Genomic DNA, 24,497 nt, shown 5'->3' on the forward strand with positions numbered 1-24,497 from the left:
GTGAAACAAGACCCCAAAAAATTCAGCACCTTTTGGGGGCGTTCCTTTTTATGCAATTTACCTTGCAATAAAACGTATGTGTTTTTTCTCCTCCTTCGGTCAGTTAAATGAGAACAACAGCAAATTTCTTCAGTTTTTTTTACTCTTATATAGAGATGAGCGAACCTCGAGCATGCTCGAGTCCATCCAAACCCGAACGTTCGGCATTTGATTAGTTGGATAAAGCCCTAAGGCTATGTGGAAAATATGGATATAGTAATTGGCTGTATCCATGTTTTCCAGACAACCTTAGAGCTTTATCCAAGTTCAGCAGCCCCCGCTAATCAAATGCCGAACGTTCGGGTTCGGATCGACTCGAACCCGAACTCGGTTCGCTCATCTCTAGTGGCTGCTGAACTTGGATAAAGCTCTAAGGTTGTGTGGAAAACATGGATACAGCCAATGACTATATCCATGTTTTCCACATAGCCTTAGGGCTTTATCCAACTTCAGCAGCCACCGCTAATCAAATGCCGAATGTTCGGATTCGGATGGACTCCAACCCGAACCCGGTTCGCTCATCTCTAATGTTTTACTAGTTTTAATGGTACATTTAGGAATCTTTTTGCGCTATTATTCGTGTGTATTTTGTATTTTTGTGCAGGGTGTAACATTTTGTGCTTCATTTATGAGGCAGTTTGTGCTATTTTTCAGCAGTTTACTCCGGCTGCGGCATTTTTTATTTTTTGCTCATAGGGAGCATGTTATGGGAGTGATTTAAAGGGTTATCCAGTGCTACAAAAACATGGCCACTTTTCCCCTACTGTTGTCTCCAGTTTAGGTGGGGTTTTGAAACTCAGTTCCATTGAAGTAAATGGAGCTTAATTGTGGCCATGTTTTTGTAGTGCTGGATAACCCCTTTAAGTTGGCTACTTTTTAGCCACATTTATCATGTGTGATTTTTTTTTTTTATTTTGCACAAAAAATATTGAAATATTGTGCACAAGTACTCCAGTGAGAACCTGATATGGTTTTTTAGCAGTTTTTGAAGGCCAAAACATTGTGCAATATTTATGAAGGCCCGTGCTCAACTAACTAGTTGCTGACCCTCTCCTGGCTTCCAGCAGCATAATAAAACTTCTTTTTTATCTCTGTAAAGCTACTGCTGCAGCCATGGCTGGTACGCTCCGTGATCTGCAGAATAGAGATGATCGAACAGCCGCTGATGTTCAGGTTCATACAAACTCAAACCATTGGTATTTGACTCCCGCAGTCTTCCCGTTCCGTGGAGAAGGTGGAGACAGCCTGAGTCCCGCCTGGAAAACAGGAATACGACCTATGGCCCAGACTGTATTCCTATTTTCCAGGTGGGCTGCCTCCACCTTCCCCACGGAACGGGAAGACTGCGGGAGTCAAATACCAAGGTTCGAGTTTGTATAAACCTGAACATCAGCGGCTGTTTGATCATCTCTACTGCAGAGTAGCTGTATACTGTGCTGCGGGGAACCATACCAGCACAGTCAAGCGGATTAGTTTACTTTAAATCCAATGCTGACCACTGACAATGAGTGCCAGCTGCAGCTAGCAGCTGGTACCCACCACATTTGGAGTGGGCTCTGTTTCTGAACCATATGTTTCCTGATGACGCAAAAGGTTAACCTGTTAACATCAGCAGTATGTCTAAATATATATATACGTTTCCGATGCCCCATGCAGTTTCAACGTCCATAGAAGTTTCTGGAGGGGTTTTAATGTGTGCGTAGCTGCTTCAGTGTAAGTAGCAGTACCGCACACATTAATGTACCAGGAGCCAGCATAATGACAAACAGCAGTGATCATGCTGCTGCCTGCCATTAATCCCATAAACTCCACAGTACCTGTCCAGAGCCTATGACCAGGGCCGTATTTGCCACTAGGCACCAGTGGTCCGGTGCCTAGGGCAGCACCCGCAGGACACATTTTTTGTTAAATTTTATTTTATTTTTTTTGTTAACCCCCCCCCCCCCCCTCCGTCGCTGCTCCGTTTTCCTTTATAGTGGAAGTCAATGGAAAAACGGATGCACTAACTTGGCATCCGTTTTTTCTATCTGTTTTTCATCCGTTTTTTTGCAAAGAATGGATGAAAAAAAACAGATGCAGTGTGCATCCGTTTTGATCTGTTTCTCCATTGACTTCCATTATAAAAAAAAAAAAAAAATGATCAAAACGGATCCTTTTTTTTAATGGACACAAAAATGAGGTTGACTATGTTTTTATGTACGTTAAAAAAAAAAAAAACGTATCCATTTTGATACTTTTTTTATAATGGAAATCAATGGAAAAACGGATCAAAATGGATGCACACAATTGCATCCGTTTTTGTCTCATCAGTTTTTCATCAGTTTTTGCAAAAAAAAAGGCTGGAAAAACGGATTGTAAAAATGTAGTGTGAACCCAGCCTAAGCAGCCAGAGGGTGAAAGTGCAGTGATGGGGACAACTCTTTTTTTTTTTTTTTTTTCATTCCATCCAATTGTCTAAGCTAATACCAATGTACACCAGAGAATAATCATGGAACAATGTGGAGGTCATTTGCATTGGTTTTTAGGCCGAGCAGTGAGTTTGATTACACATCTCCTTCCCATCTGATGGAACTGACAAAGTTGGGAATGTTTTTCTGCTCCACTTTTGAAGTTACTCCTGGAAGTCTCATCCTTGGGGGCTTTCTAGAAAACTGGGGCTCTTTACATTTTGTTCCCAAAATAATCCCTGACCTCAGGTAGGCAATGGAATCTGCTGCACATGATGAGTGCCAGTGTATAATTTCCCATTATTTTACATGTATCACATATGAAAAATACAGCAGATGAATGTCCATAAGGCATCTAAAGGGGTTAAATAAATTATGATGTGTACTGCGACCAATAATCCAGTGCAATTACTTACACAATACCACACCCGGGAGCTGCTTTAAATACATGGAAATGTGATTGCAGCTAATGAGGGATTAGCACACAGCAGGAGATTACACCCTCCGGATGATGAGGGCGTTTTTCTTCTGCGCACATTATAGTGAGTGAGACATGTGGCTCCAATGTGTCCATCTCTGTGGTGTCTCTGTGTCTTCAGGATATTCGTGGTATGCTGCTCCGGGAATATGAACCTGCGCTGCCATCTGATCTGACACCTGCCTGTAATGTGACTTCCATTGTATTGAGCTGCGGAATGTGATATATACAGTACGGACTGATGTCATGTCTCAAATGAGATGGGTAAAAATAGAGCGCAGATGCAATGTGTAAAGTAGGATGTGTGGTGTGAAATCTTGATGAGATGTGATGGCAGCTTACAAGAGGCAATGTGACACCCTCTGAGATTAGATTGTCAAAAATAAAACCGCTGCATACAAATCATTGTGTGCATGCTGCAAACCTCTCCTCTTCATCTTTTACATTTGTCCATTGATACAATTCAGTTGCATAGACACAGTTATGTTTAACATTGCTATATATACAGTATATTCATTGAATTCCATTGTAATGAATGAAATATCACTATTTCAGCATCACACATAGAAGTGCCTGGGCGACAGGAGTGAGCTGCTATAAGACAGAGCCTCTCTATTGTCTTTCTATAAGATATTCTGGTATTAGATACGAGTAAGAAACTGTTCTATTATTGGATAATATAGCCTCCTTTTATTAACGGCATTCTAACAGCATAATTTATATGCATATGGTGATGTTCTCTCATCACAGACTTCAACTTTCCCACCTCTCAACTTTTACGGAACATACTAAGGGACTCTTTTTGGGACATTTTATGTTTGATTTGTACACTACAGAAATGTAATTTTTTTCTTTTATCTTATGTTGTTAAGTAATTATCATCCTCTCATAATATATACTTATTTTTGTCACAATGCCGAAAACCAATAAAATATTGGGGGAAAAAAAAAAAAAGACAGAGCCTCTTCTAGGAAAGAGCCTACAATTTCTAGAGAACGCAGCATCTCAAGCTGTTTGCCTAGGGGTATGTGCACACTGAGCAATTCTCGAGGAATTGTAGCTGAAAGTTTTCAGGCAGAATTCAAGCAGAATTTAACCCCCCCCCCTTGACTTCTATAGGAATCCTCTAGCAGATCTACAGCAGAAAATTCTGCTCGGAAATTCTGCAGTGTGAACAACAGAGCAGAAAACCCATTGAACACAATGGGACTTTGCTCTGTACATTTTCTACGGGAGGAATTTCAAGCTGAATTTCAAGCTGAATTCCTCGCCTTTTCCTCAGTGTGCACATACTCTAAGGCTATGTGCACACTGAGGAAAAGGCGAGGAATTCAGCTTGAAATTCAGCTCGAAATTCAGCTCGAAATTCCTCCCGTAAAAAATGTGCAGAGCAAAGTCCCATTGTGTTCAATGGGTTTTCTGCTCTGTTGTTCACACTGCAGAATTTCCGAGCAGAATTTTCTGCTGTAGATCTGCTAGAGGAATCCTATAGAAGTCAATGGGGGGCTTAAATTCTGCTTGAATTCTGCCTGAAAACTTTCAGCTACAATTCCTCGAGAATTGCTCAGTGTGCACATAGCCTTTCAAAGGAAAATTTGTGATTTTTTTTAAATTTTATTTATTTATTTTGTACATGAATTTTTAAAGTTCCTGAGAGGAACATATGAAAAAAGTTAAAAAAATTTTTTTTCTCAGCACATTTTGTGAAAATGCTGCCTCACCAACCAATGCCCAAAATATAAAAAAAAGTTGCTGTTTTTCTATACTTCACTTTAGAGAAAAAACACCTGACAGCAACATTACTGGACAAAATAAACAAAACTAACTGAAATAACTTAAAAAAGGCAGCAAATTTTTTGTCTCAAATAAATAGCAACCAATCACAGCTCAGTTTTCATGGACTATGATCGTTTGATATTTTAGAGACAGATTGATACGTATGGTCCACTGTGTGTGAATACAGCCTTAGGCCTGTATTGCTATATGTCTGTAATATTTCTTCATTGACCATCATTAGCTCTGTACTATGCTGACCAAAATACTGAGCAAAAACACTGTGTGGGAATATAGCCTTTTAGCGTAACTGCTTGTGTTACACAGCCTTATATATCTCCTAAATCAGGGCTCATTTACTCAGCTTACTACTTAGCTTATTATTCGGCAGGTAGGTCTGTAAGAATAAACACTTAGGGTGGGTTCACATTGAGGAATCTGCGCAGAGAAGTTTCGGTGGAATTCGTCGCTTGTCCCCGCATGTGGCCGCGCGCATCTCCGCCTGTCCCGTGAACCCACCTTAGAAGTGGAGAATTCTGGGGAAATTTTTTTTTAATGAACTGGCACCAGAAATTTATAGAGATTTGTCCCTGATGTCTTTATTACTGCAGATGAACCCTTCCTCATTCCCTCACTTCTTTTCTCCCCCCCCCCCCCAACTTCCTCTCTTTTTTTTCTTCTTCTCGTCCTTCTTTTTTCTATAACTTTCCTGTATCTATATAATAAAAATGAAAGTCTGTCTTTCCGTCTGTCTGTCCGTCTGTCCTCTATAGACTTCCAAACGCCTGAACCGTTTGACCCCAAGTTGGGATACATTGGGTGCTGGGAAAGGTTACAGCGAAGGTCCCGTCCTTGCCAAATGTACAGGAGGGGAGCGGGAAGCCTTAGCAACCAATAGGATTACTACTTTCATTTTCACAGGGAGCTGGAATCTGATTGGTTGCTAGGGCAGGTGCCTCTCAACAGATCCACAGAAATAAATACAGAAAGGGTACAAACACACTAGGTGTATCCGCAGCGGATTTCTCGCTGCGGATCCCTGCCCTGTACACTCTATGGGCAGACAAACTCGCAGCAGGATGAACATCCCGCTGCAAGTTTGTCAGCAGCTCGCCCCGTTAGCCCCCTGTCGCCGGAGCGTATACATCACCGGGTCCCCGCTCCAGCTTGCTTTAGGGCTCCCGGTGTCTTCACGTCCAGCTCAGCCAATCAGTGCGCTGCGGCGGGGCAGCGCACTGATTGGCCGAGCAGGACATGCTGGGAATCCCCGAAGCAAGCCGGAGTGGGGACCAGGTGATGTGTACGCTCGGGCGGCGGGGGGTTAACGAAGCGGGCTGCTGACAAACTCGCAGCGGCAGTATGGGGACTACCTGAAGGGGGGGTATATAGAGCATGGGGGCTACCTGCAAGTGGGGGAAGTGTATAAAGTATGTGGGCTACCTGCAAGTGAGGGAGTGTATAGAGTATGGGGGCTACCCGCAAATGTGGGGGATGTATACAGTATAGGGACTACCTGTGGCGTGGAGTGTATACAGTATAAGGACTACCTGCAAGGGCGAGGGGGTGTATAGAGTATGGGGGCTACCTGCAAGTGGGGGGAGTGTATAGAGTATGGGGGCTACCCGCAGGGGGGGGGTGTATACATTATGGGGGCTACCTGCAGGGGGGAGTGTATGCAGTCCGGAGGCTACCTGCAAAGGGGGGGGGGGGTATGCAGTATTAGAAACTTTGAAACCTCTTCTGTGTTGTCCTCACCAAGAATGAAAGGTAGTGACTAAGAGGGTCAGATTATGATGATGCAGGATTGTGTATGCACCTATTATTATAAGCTGCAGGCTTTCTGCAAACTTTACACTACAGGTATACAGGCTCTGTATACAGTCTAATCACATGACATCTCAGTTTGGTTATTAGGGATTTAGGATGTTTAAAGTTTTTAGTTTATTTCTAATGTGCATAAGCTACAATTTACATAATTTACATAAACTGCACAACTGTCGGGATATATAGCGTATAAAGGGGTATATAGGGCTCCTGGCGATTTCCCCTTAAACAAAAAAAAACCAACAAGGGCATAGATTTGAACAAATTTAATTAACACACTGACACTTTATACCCGGGCAGTGTCGGGTACATTTCCTAGTTTTATAGATTGGCTCTTTGGAATCTTGTTGGGGTATGTTTATATAAGAATGTTTTTTGTGCCTCATTCGGCCGTTTGTTTTGGCCTACCTAGTTGTTTTGTAACTCTGTTTGTTTGTTGTTTTATAAACTCTTAATAAAATGCGAATAAGAAAGAAAAAAGAAAGTTGTACAGATTTTTAAATCTATTTAACCCCTTCATGACCAAGGTCATTGGTGCCCGGTAGGGATGGTCCGAACCTGCCGAGGTTCGGGTTTGTATGAACCTGGACTCTCTGCAATGATTCCCGCTGTCTTAAACCTCCGTGGAGAGGGTGGATACAGCAGGAGGACCGCCTGGAAAACCGGGATACAGCCACAGGCATAGGCTGTATCCCAGTTTTCCAGGCGGTCTTCCCACTGTATCCACTCTCTGCACGGAGGTTTAAGACAGCGGGAATCATTGCCGAGAGTCCGGGTTCGTACGAACCCGAACCTCGGCAGGTTCGGACCATCCCTAGTGCCCGGATAACCAGGTCAAATTAGTGCAATGTTCCTTCCCACCTTCTAAGAGCCATAGCTCTTTCATTTTTCCACCTACAGGACTTGGTGGGGCGTAATTTTTTTCCACCATGATGACTAGATTAGCATATTGGTGTAAAAGAAAATTTTGGATTGCTTTTTATTAATTTTTTCTGATAATATTGTTTTTACATATTTTTATTTTTATAATGGGCAAGGAGGTATTTTAAACTTTTATTGGGGGGTTTATAAGGGTTTTTTTTTATACTTTTAAAACCTTTTTTTTTTTTTTTAATAATACTTTTTTTTTACACTTTTATTTTACAGTTAAACATGTAATCGTAGATTGCATATACTGATGTAGCTTAGATCAGTACTATTGGCGATCTGTACATAGAGCCTGCCTGACTGAGTGCAGATTCTATCTATAGAACTCCGATCCAACAGGATGGAAGTAAGTGTCCTACCCCTGCCCGTGCTTAACCTGTCACTGACTTACGTAAACACCACAATCGCTATAGATTGCGGAGTTTAAGGGGTTAATGACAGGCATCTGCAGGATTGCGGCCATTATCTCCAGCTCCAGCCACACTGATGTGTGTAGGACCGCTTACACTGCAGTGGTCCTGCACACATCTGAAGCCCCTCACTGTCATGAATGTATACAGCATTTACGTTCCTGCTGCACGGGCATCTGCAGCGGGAACGAATATATATATATGTATTGCTGACATGTAGAAGGGGTTAAAAAAACTCAAGTTTTCCAGTACTTATCAACTGCTGTATGTCCTGCAGTAAGTGGTATATTCTTTCCAGTGCTCTTCTGCCAGCTCTTTCTGTGACAGGAGCTGTCCAGAACAGTGGAGGTTTTCTATGGTGATTTGTTACTGCTCTTCTTGCAGGACAAACAGCAGCGCATAAGTCCTCAAGGACTATCTTTTTTTTTTTTTTTTTTTTTAATAGAAGAAATTTACAGATGTGTATAACTTTTTGACACCAGTGGATTTAAAAACTTTTTTTTTTTCCTGTGGGGAACCACTTTATTATTATTAGTGGACCTTTGTTAATATACTTCGTTAAACACCTATTTCTTACTCAGGGCTGAAGAACGAGGATTTTTTCACAGACTTAAACCATGCAATCAGCCAAAGAACAAGCTGATTTCTCGGCTGATTGCTGGGCCTATTACGTAGTGTTGTCAGATTGTCAGTCTGTTTGGCTAATATTGCCCTATGTAATGGTGCATTTACACAGGCAGATTTATCTGACAGATTTTTGAAGCCAAGGCCAGGAACAGACCATAAACAGGTAACGGGTCATAAAGAAAAGATTGAGATTTCTCCTCTTTTAAAATCCATTCCTGACTTTGGCTTCCAAAATTTGACAGATAAATCTGCCTGTGTAAATGGACCATAAGGGTCCATTTACACAGAAAGATTATCTGACAGATTATCTGCCAAAGATTTGAAGCCAAAGCCAGGAATGGATTTAAAAAGAGGAAAAATCTCAGGCTTTCCTTTATGACCTGATCTCTGTTTATAGTCTGCTTCTGGCTTTGGCTTCAAATCTTAATAGTCAGATAATCTTCCTGTGTAAATAGACCCTGATATAGCCCTATGACTTATGCTGGGTTTACAGGTAGCGATAATTCGCCTGATCGTACGATTAACGATTTTGAAGTAACAATTTTTTTTTATATAACGATCAGCGTTTAGACGGAATGATATATCATACGGAAAAATCGTTTTGTGGTCGTTTTGCAATCGCTTTAGCCTATCTCACACATAGGTTAAATCGGTGAACGATTGTTTACACGGAACGTCAGAACGTCGTTTGCGAACGACGAACAACGATTTAAGAACATGTTGTAAGATCAAAGATCTTCCTGGATAAAATAGTGATGTCACGACTAGAGATGAGCGAACCTGGAGCATGCTCGAGTCAATCCGAACCTGAACTTTCGGCATTTGATTAGCGGTGGCTGCTGAAGTTGGATAAAGCCCTAAGGCTATGTGGAAAACATGGATACAGCCAATGACTATCCATGTTTTCCAGACAGCCTTAGAGCTTTATCCAAGTTCAGCAGCCCCCGCTAATCAAATGCCGATCGTTCAGGTTCGGATCGACTTGAACTCGAACACGGTTCGCTCATCTCTAGTCACGACCCGACTCCCAGAGCTGTGCGTCTGCTGGATAGGATGATGGCAGGGGGATGCTCAGTGTCCCTCCAGTGCCCTGTGTCCCTCAATGTCCCTCTGCCATCATCCTCTCCAGCAGCCACAGCCCGCACAGCTCTGGGAGTCGGGGCGTGACATCACCATTTTATCCAGGAAGTGACATCACCATGTTATCCAGAAAGTGAAGCCTTGATGCAGTAGTAAGTGCAGGGAAACAAGCACTTTATGTGCACGTCCCGTAATAAGTGTATATTGGTGGTTTGTATAACTTTTGGGAGGCAATACAATACTTAAATAAAGAATTTTCCCGGACTTCTCCTTTAATAATATTATGACTCCAATTACAAGAATTGAGTTGTTTCCATTGCCACTTTGGTTCCAAGCTGTGTAGTGGCCTGCCCCTATAGAAGGAATTCAGTGACCAACCCTGTCCAGATGCTTTTATTGGGCCACCTTAAATAAACATGTTTCCCATACAATAAACAATCTTAAATAAATAGTTGCTTAGGAGCTCAGCGTAGCTATACTGTGTGTACACATTGCCTATCCCTGTTCGGTAGACATCTCATTATCATACCTAGGAACAGCAGAAGGATAAACTTAGACTAGTTCACATGACAAGCTTGTGATACATTACACCTCTTCTAAGTGTGAAATAGCTGCAAAATCCGCCGTAGGTTCTATAAATTTAAAGTGATACTCCACCTTGAAGAAATGAAAATGTAAACACTCCCAAATACCCTAGCAGTATCTATTTTGATGTCTAGTACTCAAGTGCCAATGAGTACCTTATTGTTATAAAGTCTAAAGAGGTGTAAGATGACTTAGGTATAACCTCGCCATCTTCAGGCATAGCCCAAACAACATTTGCTGCACAGCGGACACTCACAATGTGACCCGCCGTAAACACTGAAGTTACAATTTGTAGTTCTTTGTTTAGGGGAAACCAAAGGAGAACTGACAGAACTTTGAAAGATATGTCCGTGAAGTCATTGAATGAGCTCAAGTTGGTTTTACCAATTGTTGTGCTCCATCCTTCTGAATGAGTTTACTATTTTTTATTTCAGGAATAGAAAATTCAGTTCTATGAACTGAGGTCATTTATAATGCCGGATCAGGATGAGAAAGGGAAAAAAGCGGAAAAAAGTTCTGAAAAGAAAAATCTAGGAGCAGCTTCAAGGTTTGTAATTCTTCCTGTTAAAGTATTTATAATTCTTTATCACTTGTAGTTATGTGTTTAGCAATAACATTATACAGATTCCTATTTTGTGCTGCTGAATTTGTGCTGCATCTCATCTAATCTGAATGAATGGGTTCCTTTGTAGCAAAGTGTGAATTTTTTATGATCATTTTCAAAACCAATTTTTATAGGTATCAATACATTTCTGAAGTTACCGTTGAGAGGCCTAGATGCTAGAAAACCTGAAAAATCCCTCCATTTTAAAAACTGCACCCCTCAAAGAATTCATAGCAGGATTTAGGATTTTTTTTTAACCATTTAGGTGGTTTACAGGAATTAAAACAATGTGGGGTTGAAGTTTAAAAAGATATTTTTCTTGCAAATTATCAGAGAATTTTAATTTCAAATATTAGTATTTATTAGTATTTGTTTTTAGAAATATTCCATGTGTGTCCTTGTGATGTTTGACACGCACAAAGGCATGTCACATAGAATAAAGTATCACCCTGTGGATTTTGAGGCCTTTTTTTTGTTAGGGTCTTTTACAGTCACCATATTGGGTATGTAAAAGAGCTGAGGTGTTAAAACATAAGAAGTACCCCCCCCAGACCATTTTGGAAACAACCCCCCCCCCCCCCAAGAAATTTATAGTAAGCTTTTGACTGTAAAGGTAAGGGCTTTTGACATGTCGCTTCTTTGAGCGGAGAATGGAGGAAGCAGACGTGCATGCCCTCCCATTCACTCATTGCAGGACACTGAGAATGACGGGATTCCACCACAGAGAGCTCCACCACAAAATTCTGCCATGTTTGCTCAGTGTGAACATACCCTAATAGATGTTTCATTGAATTAGAATTAGGTTCTTGTAAATGTTTTCAATATTATGTAGTTACACCATGAAATTTCTCATTTTTACAGGGAAAAGACCCCAAAATTTGTACCGCATAACGAGAATAAGCACCATAAAATTTAGTATCCCAAATGGAATCATAAACTAACTGTTTGGGCAGGTTTTAGAAGGAAAGAAGCTCCAGTTTGTATATTTAGTGAGCTGGTGCTTTTATTGGTACCATTTTCCTCACCATATTCTGACAGCCCTAACTTGTTGGCCACAGAATAGGTAGTACTTGGGGGGCTGCCTGTCACTACATCAGGGTGCGGTAGCTTCGGCATTCATTTTTCTGTTCACTGTAAATGTTTACTTTTGTATTTATTGATTTGCAGGAAATATTCTGATGTCAAAAGACTTTGGTCCCTCTTAAATGTACAAGCTAGCAAACAACAGGTAAAATTGATTTAATTTTATACTATTTCTTCTGGTCTAATTTTCTGGTCTGGTCTATTTTCTAATATTATTCTGTAACACTAATTTAAAAGGGTTGTCCAGGCAGGGAACTTCCCTGGCGCCAGCTGGATTTGTGCTGTTCATTTCCTGTTCTGTGGCTCCTTCTGGATTCTGGGGTTGTGATGATGCATGGCTTCACGGCCACCCAGGGGCTACAGCAGGAGAATGCCATAGGCTATCAAATGGGGGAGAAGTTTTAAATGACAGTGACCATTTAATTGATCATCAGCAAGTGTGATCACCTCTGTAAAAGAAGTTTCAGCTGGTCTGGACTATTCAGGCATGTGTAATCAAAATGTCAAGGTGGGAACACCTCAGCAATAATACCACAGAAGCAATTGTTACTGCTAATCAATCTTGGAACGCCATCTCCAAACACATTGGAGTTCATAAGTCTTCAATGACTATACACAAGTGGAAGACATTCCAGACAATTGCCCAATCTTCCCAAAAACGAAAATTACCCAGTCAGTCTGTGCAATAAAAAAAAAAAAAAAAAAACTCAAGAGGTACAGTTCATAATAATACAGTTAGAAAAATGCATAAAAAGTACAGCTTATTTGGAAAGGTTGTCCAGAGAAAGCCTTTTCTTTCTTAAGGGTCACACGTACAGGATCTGCAGCAGATTTGATGGCGCAGATTTGAAGCTGCAGATTCAAAGCAATTCAATTCTGGGCCATCAAATCTGCTGCGGATCTCTTGCAGACCTGCTGCAGATTCAAATCTGCTGCAGATCTGCAGCAGATTTGATGGCGCAGATTTGAATCTGCAGCAGATTTAATGGCCTAGAATTGATTTGCTTTGAATCTGCAGCTTCAAATCTGCGCCATCAAATCTGCTGCAGTTCCTGTACATGTGAACGCACCCTAAGGCTATGTTTACACTACGTATATGTCCGGCCGCATATTTTTCGCGGCCGGACATATACGTATAAAACTCCGGCCGGAATTTACGCAAGTTGCGGCCGGCTACGTACGGTCTGCTAACTTACGCCCATAAGCTACGTATGCTTCCCGAGTAGCGTACGTAGTGATCTGACAGCGGTATTTTACTGAGATATCTTCGGCTAGCCCCGGACACCCCACAGAACCTTTTGGATCAGCAAATCAAAGTGGAAAAAAGAAGAAATCACCACTCTGTACGGGACCGCATGTTACGCTATGGGCGTAAGTTACAGCATTTCGTCCCGAAACAATGGTCTGGTTAATTTTTTACGGCACCGCATACGATCCAGGCGTAAGTTCTTACGTAGTGTGAACTGTGCAGCCGTAGATCGTATACTTTCCATTGTACACAAACTACGTAAATCTCCGGCCGCTTATTCACGGAGCGTGCTACGGCCAGAAACTTACGTAGTGTGAACCTAGCCTAAAGGTACCTTCACACGTACGGGATCGCAGCAGATTTGACTAAATGAATGAACACGGCATCAAATCCGCACTGTAAAATCTGCTGTGGACCCGCAGCTGATTTGATGGTGCAGATTTGATGCTGTGTTAATTCATTTAGTCAAATCTGCTGCAGATCTGCTGTGGATCCGCAGCAGAAAATCCACTGCGATGCGGTAGGTGTGAAGCTACCCTAAAAGAACATGACAGGGCGGCTTAGTTTTGCAAAGCTTTATATTAAACAACCAGACATATGGAACAATGGGGAAGATTTAGCAAGCTGTTTTACAGCAAGGGCTTATTCCAAACTCCATAATTCACGGAGGTTACGAAGTGTGAAGCTGTGACGTGGACTCGCAGCTCTCCCTGCGTCATGTATCAATATGAAGCTGGAAGAGCTAAAAGTGTTTAAAGGGAGTATTGTGAGATATGGTGCCCAGCAGCTCAGTAAAGTGGCTTTAATTAGTCAGCTGGGCGGGGAGCCGGCCATTATACATTAATGGATCTCTTTGCCTGTCAATTATCCCTGCACTGCACACTGACAGGCAGAGAGCCGTGACAAGTCTCCCGGCCTCACACAGCGTAGTAGAACATCTTTTTCCTTTTTGTAAAGCTACTGCTGCAGCCACGTCTGGTATGTGGCACAGGAGATCTATACTGTGCTGCTGGGAACCACATTAGCACAATTGATTCCCTGGTGCTGATTGGTTCCCTTTAAATCTTCATGGGTTTTTGCTGATACAGCAGTGGATAGCAGAGTGTGAGAATAAGCCCTAAGATTCTGTTTGTTGCCCATAGCAACCAATCAGAGCTCAGCTTTCATTTCTCACATTACTCTGTTAGAATGAAAGCTGAGCTGTTATTGGTTGTTATGGGCAACAAAGAAAATGAAATAATATAACACAGCTTGATACATTTTTCCCAATGTCCTTTGGACAGACTTGACCAAAGTAGAGGTTTGTGGTCATAATGCATAGCAGCATATCAGGCCAAATGGGCTTTCTTATGGTGGCATTAGTAACCACCTGTAAGAAGCTCTTTAGGGCAAACACTATACTAAATGTTGGGCCATAAGGACCAGAGCTGTATTTCCATGGCAGCCTATGTATGGGTATGTTAAACGATAGAATTGTGTCTTAATTCTTGCCAATGCTTTAATTAGTTTATGTGAAAATGTGAAACTCCACATTTACAAGACCAGTAGGATTGCACAAATTATACTACAGGGACACATTAGCTAGTAAACACAACAGCCTGATGTTATTCACCGAAGAATTAGTTTGTACATTGTTTACCTGCTAAAAATGTTCTTGGCAGACAGCATAGTCTACTAGGAGCTGGGAGCTTATAAGTTGTTGTTCCCGGATTTATATATTTCTGTGCTGATTGTAAGTACTGTTGTTTAAAACTGAGCATTGACATTCAAATTATTCTTTCATTTCATACTTTCCAGGAAGATGCCAACTTACCTAGTTAGTTCATTGTGCTTTTTCTTTTTTTTTTTTAACCAAGCTTGACTTCACGGCAAAGGCTGTTTGGAAGAAAGTTAGGCTGGGTTCACACTACGTTTTTGCAACCCGTTTTTTTCATCAGTTATTTCAAAAAACAAATGGAAAAATGGATGCTTTTTGTGCATCTCTTTTGATCAGTTTTTCCATTGATTTCTATTATAAAAAAAGGGAATAAAACGCATCACATTTTTGTGTATGTCAAAAAAAACGGATGCCTTTTGAACTGTTTTTATATGATTGAAGTCCATAAAAAAACGGATGCATCTGTTTTTTCATCCTTTTTTTTGCAAAAACGTATGGAAAAAAACGGATTGCAAAAAAGGGAGTGTAAACCAGCCTTACATAGTGCATAAAAGTATCACAGTATACAAATACAGTGGTACCTTGGTTTAAAAGTAACTTAGATGAAGAGCGTTTTGCAAGAAGAGCTCACAGTTTTTCAAAATTGTAATTTGGTTTAAGAGTATTGCTTTGATTTAAGAGCTCCCTGTACTGGGCGGGAGGGCGAGTAGGGGAGGGGCATGGTCTGCATAGTGTGGTTTACAGCACTGTACTCTGACCTCCTGAACTCCTTACCTTTCAAAACATAGCAGAACCACTTCAGGCTGGGGCTTATATCAGGGGACAGGACTGTGGAGGTCTCTATAGCTGTAACACCTCTCTCCCAGGCAGAGAATGATGCATTTATGTGCCCACATCTGCCCTGCTCATTCCTTCATACTCCCTGCAGTCTTTGTCAGCCCTTGTGTTTCCCATCCTCTCCATTCCTTCTATAATGTGCCTGCACTCACACTCAGCCATACACACTGCTGCTATAATGTGCCTGCACTAACACTCACTCACACTGCTGTATAGAGGGGTTTCTGTCACTGTCCTCCTGCACAGCTCTGAGTCTCACTTCCTGATTGGTCCATGCTGAACACACACCCCTTCCCCATTGCTGTCATGTGACACAGAACTCTGACAGCAGCCCTGCTTCTGTATTCTAGCCTGTTGTACTACGCTACTGCATTATGGGGATCTGCATTCCCATACTGTATATACAAACTGCTGTTTTTCTCAGGTTTATGCAGATACTATACATTATACTCCACATGCTGATTGCTATACTTTTCAGTAACTTATAAAATGACTTCTTGAGCTGTTTCTGAATGTTTGTTTTACATGTTATTCAGAATAATAAATCATTATTTTTGGTATGTGGAACCAATTGTCTGCATTTCAGTGATTTCTTATGGGAAAATTTGCTTAGGTTTAAGAATGGATTTGGATTACAAGCACGGTCCCGGAACGAATTATGCTCATAATCCAAGACACCACAGAGATCTTTCTAGTGATCTTTTTACACCTAGGTCTGTATCCATGACAAGGGAGCATCCTCCACGTCTAGAGGAAAGAAGGTTTCACCACCTACAGACACAGATTCTTTACTGTAAGAGCAGTGAGACTATGGATCTCTCTGCCACATGATGTTGTCATGTTCTACTCAAAAATATAATATTACAAGTTATGGGCACTAGATGTCATGTGATGGGGCGTTGATCCAGGAATTTATTATGGTTGCCATATTGGAGTAGGGAAGTAATTTTTTTCCCTGTGATGGGGAAATTGGCATCTGCTTCATGAGGATTTTTGCCTTTCTCTGGATGACAGTAGTAGTATACGTATAGGTAGTAGTATAGGTTATTATAATTTAATTTATAATTTAAATGTCACTGCTATAGTTTGCAAATAGCAAGAACGCAATCGGCGGTGGGAGCCTGGGCTGAGCTTTACCATGGCTGAGCTTTACCATTCAGCTCTACCCAGGCTCCCAGCGCCGATCAGCTCCCTACTGTCCTGGGCTCCTGATCGGCAGTGTTATACTATCGGCATGGGAGAGGGTGGGCTGGGCAGGACGGCGGATGCTGGCTGGGCGGCGGGGGGTGCAGGCTGAGCAGGACGGGGAATGCAGATGGGGGTGGACTAGGCGGGACGGATTGATGCTCCCGGACCCAGGCCACTCCCCAAATTTGCATAGGGGCAATTAGCGGATTTATAAAAAATGCGGAGGCGCAGACAGCAATCTACTACTAAGGTAAAGACCTTCTGCGGCATATGGTGCCGCTTCAAAATGGAAATATTTGCACACGTTTTGGATCCACTCCTGGTTTTGGTTAAAAAATACTGACCAAAATGCTACAAGTGAACCTGGTGTTTTATGTGGGAATTGGCATATGAAAAAAAGCACACCGATGTTTTCAGCAATCTCGTTGTTTGAATCTGTAATCAATTTTTTTGTTTGTTTTTATTTGAAGCTCCCAGCTTTAAAAACTACTGGCACGCCAAAGTCTCAGCAAAAGTTTGGAAAGAACCATGCATCTAAAAATCAGTGGCAAGAATCCACTGAATCTGTAGAACTTGAAAAGTTTAGGTAGGTAAAACAATCTGTATCTTCTGTCTTTACAAAGTATAAAACAAGAAAATTTCATTTGCAAAAATGTACAGATCAGGACCATCTACCGAACAGAGATCAGGGCCAATATCTACCAAACAGAACTTGTAGGTCTGGAATTTTCTCCCTTTCATATGTGATTTCCATATAGATATATTAAGTATATATATATATATATATATATATATATATATATATATATATGAGTCCCAATGGCACAGGTGAACAATGCTACAGGTCCCTACAGCACATGGGTTAACTGGCTTCACACATCTTATTGTTACCTTTTTTGCCTTAGGGTTTAGGTCCTATTACGCTAAGCGATTATCTGCTGTATTTAGCCGATTATCCGGCCATTAGAGACGATAATTGCTTTGTGTAATAAAGCCAACATTTGAAAATGTTGAAAGACGAAAGACAATGATAGCAACGATCTGCTGCCGTCACTCCATGTAATAGGAGGGGTGGCAGCAGACCGCCGCTATATTCTATGGGCTACCTGGATGATCCAATGTTTCTCTGATTTTTTTTTAACTATATCACCTGAAATATTGTAAGCATGTTGTAACTGTAAAGCAACTATTACACAGCAAAAAATAAACTGCTCTCCTATAAATGTAGCTACACAAAATCTACACCAAATCCAAAAAATAAAAATAATATTCAAATTTTATTACATACAAACATATAGTACCCCACAAGGTAAGTCCAGCATTAAAGGACAACTGCGGGGATTTTTTTTCCCGGTAATTAAAACACATTACAAAGATGGCCGGCGCCATCTTGTGTCGAAGACATCATCACAGCGGGCTGGCCCCACTGTAAGACCTCAGCAGATGACTCATAGCTTGCCCAGCTCTGATTGGCTGAGCAAGCTGTAAGTCATCTGATTTTGCTAGCCAAAGAAGAAGGAAGTGCTAGAGAGAAGATGGCGCTGATCGGAGCTCCGGGGTCCACCGATCGGCGAGAAATTTGAACTGAGACTGACCCAGGAGTGAAGGTGTGTATAGAAATGTTTTTTATTTTTACTTTCCACCGGAGTTGTCCTTTAATATCTGTGTAATGGTGCGTTCACACATACAGGATCCGCAGCAGATTGAAAGGGGTAGGGCGGCTCTAAGAAATTATTCACAAAATAACACACATTACAAAGTTATACAACTTTGTAATGTATGTTATGTATGTGAATGGCCCCCTTCCCCGTGTTCCCCGACCCCCGCCCGTGCACCCGGAAGTGTAGTGCGCTATACATACCTGATTCGTGTCGACTCCCGTCCGCATTTCTTCTGACAATGATGTAATCTTCGGGAGGCCGGCCGACCCGCTCCTGTCGTCCCGCATGCCGGCCCCCCTCTTCTGCGTCATAACTGTGCTCAGCCGCGATTGGCTGAGCACAGTTATGCTCAGCCAATCGCGGCTGAGCACAGTTATGACGCGGCAGAGGGGGGCCGGCATGATGGATGTCAGGAGCGGGTCGGCCGGCCTCCCGAAGATTACATCATTGTCAGAAAACGGCGGACGGGGGTCGACACGAATCAGGTATGTATAATGCACTACACTTCCGGGTCCACGGGCGGAGGTCGGGGAACACAGGGAAGGGGGCCATTCACATACATAACATACATTACAAAGTTGTATAACTTTGTAGTGTGTGTTATTTTGTGAATAATTTCTTAGCGCCGCACTACCCCTTTAATGGCGCAGATGTGATGGCGCAGATATCAGTGTAAGTAAATAACGGAACACAGCATCAAATCTGCTGCGATCTTGTACGTGTGAATGCACCCTAAAGCACTATAAACAAATTCCGATAGCATACCTCAGGGGTGGGGAACCTCCGGCCCGCGGGCCACATCCGGCCCCTGAGACCTCCTGATGCGGCCTGCGGCCCGCAGCTCCCCTGTGATGCGCGCCACTCTGGAGGAGGAAGGATCCGGCATACACAGCATCCTCCGGTGTCTGTGACAGCTGCCGGACACAGGAGGATGCTTACTATGCCGGCTTCTTCCCCAGCAGAGCGGCGCGTGTCTTCAGTCTCCTGCGGGCCACGCGCGATTACGTCATTTCATCGCACGCCGCCTGCAGGAGAAAGACCGGCACAGAGGACCTGGGACAGAAGAGGACATGGGCAGCGTGGGAACGGAGGTAAGGTGAGTGGGATGTTTATTTTTTTTATTTGGGGGTTAACTAGGCCACCAGGGACATGCCTGATGGGGGTTAACTAGGCCACCAGGGACATGCCTGATGGGGGTTAACTAGGCCACCAGGGATATGCCTGATGGGGGTTAACTAGGCCACCAGGGATATGCCTGATGGAGGATTAAATAAGCCACCAGGGACATGCCTGATGGGGGTTAACTAGGCCACCAGGGACATGCCTGATGGGGGTTAACTAGGCCACCAGGGACATGCCTGATGGGGGTTAACTAGGCCACCAGGGATATGCCTGATGGGGGTTAACTAGGCCACCAGGGACATGCCTGATGGGGGTTTACTAGGCCACCAGGGACATGCCTGATGGGGGTTAACGAGGCCACCAGGGACATGCCTGATGGGGGTTAACTAGGCCACCAGGGACATGCCTGATGGGGGTTAACTAGGCCACCTGGGACATGACTGATGGGGGTTAACTAGGCCACCTGGGACATGACTGATGGGGGTTAACTAGGCCACCTGGGACATGACTGATGGGGGTTAACTAGGCTACCAGGGACATGACTGATGGGGGTTAACTAGGCCACCTGGGACATGACTGATGGGGGTTAACTAGGCCACCTGGGACATGACTGATGGGGGTTAACTAGGCCACCTGGGACATGACTGATGGGGGTTTTATTTTGAGTAACAAATACCAGCGATTATTTAAAGTGTGTGAACATAGCCTCATAGTAGAATAGCGCCTTTTTTTTTTTACCTTGGGTTGCAAATGGATTTACTAACTTTTTAAAATAATATATCTATTACTGTTCTCTAAAGTGTACACTGTTTTTGTACTTCTAGCATTAATTATAAAAATGAAAGAAATTTTAGCCAGCATTCGCAACATAACTTATTCCTTGACATATTTATGGCACTGGTAAAGAACAGGCTTGGATACAGGTAAAATACATTTTTATTAATACTTTTGTATATTTTTTAATGTAAGTTCTTTTTTTTCCAGTTTAGGAATTATTACACAGGTCAACAAAAAAAAAAAAATTTACTGGTGTCCAAAATATTTGAATGATTTTGGGGTATTTTTGGGGTGCTGATTCTGAATATGCTATCAGTTTTGCCAGATTGGCTCAAGTTTTTTTTCATGTCTTGTTCATTTTTGAAGATTACTTTCTAAAACTAGTTAAAATAAACTAAAATCAACATTTACTTTGTAAAATTTATTGTATTCATGACAATAGCAATAAAGTTAATGCGCGTGTAGCAAATTACGTCTTTTTTTTTTTTACACATTTTACGAAAATTCTCAAAAACTTGAGCCAATCTGGCAAAACTGATGAAATATTCAGAATCAGCACCCCAAAGTTACCCTAAATTCGTTGAAATATCTTTGGCCCCAAAAATGCTGTTGACCTGTGTTATTATTAATAGTGTCATATAATTTATTTCACGTAACATTGAACCATTTGTCTTTGCAAATATCTGATCCTGAAAAACAAAAATGTGCAACTGCATGGAATTGCAAAAATCTCTTTACTCCTAAAGTGTTGGGATTCCAGACATTTCTGTCAAGTTTCACTGTGTGACAGTCTTTCATGTCTTTCAAACCTAAAAATTTTTATTATCCTCCTTGGCCCATCTCCCAGCACAGCCGTTAATAACCATAGACATAAACAGTAAAATAGCCCACGCTGATCTCCCACACACGGTATGTTCCACAAAGCATCAGCTGGCAATGTAGCGGCAAAATATTACACAGAAAGCTATTAATGCATAATGATCTAATTAAATCTAGACATTTAACAATTAGATCAAGGCCTCCTATGTTGCTACTCACTTGTTTTTGCTTCCTTCAATCCTCCCACTGCAGAGAATGGATTGACAGAGCCTCATCTGTGCACTTATTGCGAGTATTGATCTGTTTGAGATTATTAATCCGGGACCCATATTATCAGGTATGGTTGTCATATAAGGACCTTGCTTTCTCATATCTATACATACCAGAGATTTATTCTATAAGGGTGGGTTCACACATATCATACCCGCAGTTGATTTCACACTGCACGTTCGCAGCGAAATCTGCTGTAGATCCCTTCACTGTCATTTTCAATACGATTACATACATACAAAATTGTCTTTCTTAACCCCCCGCGGCCCAGTGCATACATTACCAGGGGGCGCGCTCCGGCTTGCTTCGGGGGCTCCCGGCCGCTGCATATACGTTATGTGTGAACCCACCCTATTTGTATTTTTCTCTAATATGAGGCAGTTGGTATTTGTGTTTTTTGCTTTCCTGTGGATCAACACAGTAGGGTTATGGGTTGAACTTGATGGACTCAAGTAGGCAAGGTGAGGAGAAGCCACCAGCAACCTCTCCAATGACTTGTAGCTTGTATTTCCAAACTGTTTTATAACTATGATTCCTTTAAAATTCCTCAGCATTTCAGATTGAATTACATCATTGTCCCTGTTTTTGCAGCCCAAACCATAAGCACATTCCCAGATGCCAGATTCCCTTTAAGAGCAGCATGTATTGGACTTTCCTGTTACTGTGTGGTTTTAGCATGTATTATTATGTATGATCATGAGCTGATTGCCTTGAGTGAGTATCTGAAATTGAGTCATGAAGAATAGAAGCTGCTCTTTTTCACAGTGTTTTGCTCTGGCTGAGGCATGTCAAACCCTGGCACTACTATTGCATAAGACTGCTGAGGCTGCTGATTGGCTGCAGTGGTCACGTATTGTCTACTAGTACACAAAGGCCAAGATGCCCACCACTTTATTATTATTATTATTATTATTATTATTATTATTATTATTATCTACTAACCTTTTTCTTCTTCTTGTTAATAGGGAGTTCTTCAACAAATTAATGGAGTTGACATCCTGGCACAGGTACATATAAATGTTGAAATATATATATATATATATATATATATATATATATATATACACACACATACACACGCGAGTTGCAGAGGCAACTGACTGATGCCCAGTAAGTGTTGTACAGGTTGTTATTATTGATGAGACCCATGCACGATACTGGCTAGATTATACACTGTTGTCTCAGCAACCTTATTGCCTAGTTTGCAGTTGGATGTCTCTATGTTCCATGACAGGTAAACCTGGACAACTCCCTTAATGTGAATGGTAGGGGAGGGAAGAGGCATGCATGCTGCTGCTTTGCACAGTTTCTTTATTAAAGTGAACGTGTCATCCCCGGACCCCCTACAGGGCTGGAGACTCATATAGATATCAATAAAAGTGTTACTTTAATCAGAAGATACCTTTGTTACCTGTATCTGTGTTTTTATTTGCATTAAAAAAATATTCTTTATTTGGACTTTACTTTTCTTTTCATGTGAAAAGTGTCAAAGCCCTTTTTCCCTGGGCCCTAGCACCACTGTGCTTCACTGTTGTGTATGACCACCCCTTGCATAATCAGCAACATACACTGTGCATACAGCACAGTGAAGCATAGCGCTGCCAGGGACCAGGGGACAATAGGCTCCACCTATTAAATGAAAAGTAATTTAGATAAAAACACAGACACAGTCTATCCAGCTCTTCCAAGTAGCTTGGTAAGCTGTCAGGAGGTGACAGATTTGTTTTAAGTTTGGAAGGAAAACATGATTTTATAATTTTTCAAACAGCTATTATCTAACATACAGGTTAAAGAAAAAAAAAAAACTGTACTCACCTGCCTCTGATCCCCCATCACTGTGATTCCAGTGGTGCCAGTGTCTGCTGCTGGGGTTTTTTTGCCCTGTTTTTCACATACAGGAACTGCCCATTCAGTCAATCATTGGTTGAGATTGGTTACTGCTACAGCCAATGATTGGAGTGGTGCATTGGTTTGAAGAGCAGAGAGCCCATGTCTTGATGAGTATATATATATATATATATATATATATATATATATATATTTTTTTTTTTTTGTAAATACCACACTGAGTTCTTCTAATGAGAATATAAAACCCTGGAGTGCCTGTAAGCCTCTTCTCTCCATGTTTTCTATGTAGCTATATTTAGCTATGTTTTTTGAAGTACTGCCCATTTCAGACAGAACATGTCCCCGCTTCTCTGCGAACTCATACATTTTTTCATGTAGCACAATACCTCCACAAAATTGTCATCCCTAGCGCTGTGCTGCTATGAGAGAGTCAGTCACAGTACCTTCTTAAACGTGACAGCTATAGTGCCCTGATAACATCCACAATGCCATTATAAAAGCCAGCCACACAATGCCTCTTTAACTGTGTTGGGTCAAGTAACCAGTGACTTTTGTGTCTTATGACCCCCCCCCCCCCCCCCCCCCAAACTACTTGTACCTTTGGATAGCTCCTTTTAATCCAAGATCTGTCCTGCGGTCCGTTTGGCAGGTGATGTAGTTATTGTGCTTAAAAACAACTTTTAAACTGGTAGCCCTGTGCCCTACGGTAGTGGCCTAGATTGTGTATGCATTAGGCTGGCACAACCTCTCTGTCCCTCCTCCCCACCCTCCTAATCATTAGGACTATTCATCAGCTGTGTTAGCCCAGCACACGGGCTGGATCGTTAAGACACCTGTGCAAATGTTCAGCATGGAGAAAATGTTCCAGTGGCATTCCTAATGAGGTTAAAAAATGAAACTTCTGCAGAAGCATATAGCATTACTTACCTATCTATCCCAGTTTTGAAACTACCGAAAATCCATTTGTTTGGGGGGGTTTGTTCTGTATTGTGTTTCTGTCCTTGCTGGTTGAGCAGTTCCCAGAATGCAATGCTTTCCCTCAGCTGATCATCACAGTCCCCCACCCATCACAATCAGTAAAATTAGTGCTGCTCCTGCTTCTGGCCATTCAGAGATGGTGGATCACTCAGGGGATTGGGGGATCCAGCCAAGCCTCCTGTGACATCACACCCTGCCCTCTGTCTGCATCATC

General features: G+C 42.0%; 1 protein-coding gene across 9 annotated transcripts in view; it reads left to right on the forward strand.

Annotated features, from left to right (window-relative positions):
* Positions 1–24,497, forward strand: part of NEK10 (NIMA related kinase 10) — a 156,763-nt gene that overhangs the window by 25,540 nt on the left and 106,726 nt on the right. For all 9 annotated transcript variants that reach the window (XM_069958651.1, XM_069958655.1, XM_069958654.1 and 6 more), the window contains exons 2-7: positions 10,625–10,737; positions 11,962–12,022; positions 17,279–17,394; positions 20,416–20,514; positions 21,440–21,524; positions 22,423–22,464. In XM_069958651.1, the coding sequence (XP_069814752.1) occupies positions 10,664–10,737; positions 11,962–12,022; positions 17,279–17,394; positions 20,416–20,514; positions 21,440–21,524; positions 22,423–22,464 (477 nt within the window). In that variant the 5' untranslated portion in view covers positions 10,625–10,663. The remainder of the gene's footprint in view (positions 1–10,624; positions 10,738–11,961; positions 12,023–17,278; positions 17,395–20,415; positions 20,515–21,439; positions 21,525–22,422; positions 22,465–24,497) is intronic.

Source organism: Dendropsophus ebraccatus, chromosome 2 (genome assembly GCF_027789765.1).
Source record: "Dendropsophus ebraccatus isolate aDenEbr1 chromosome 2, aDenEbr1.pat, whole genome shotgun sequence".
NCBI lineage: Eukaryota > Metazoa > Chordata > Amphibia > Anura > Hylidae > Dendropsophus > Dendropsophus ebraccatus.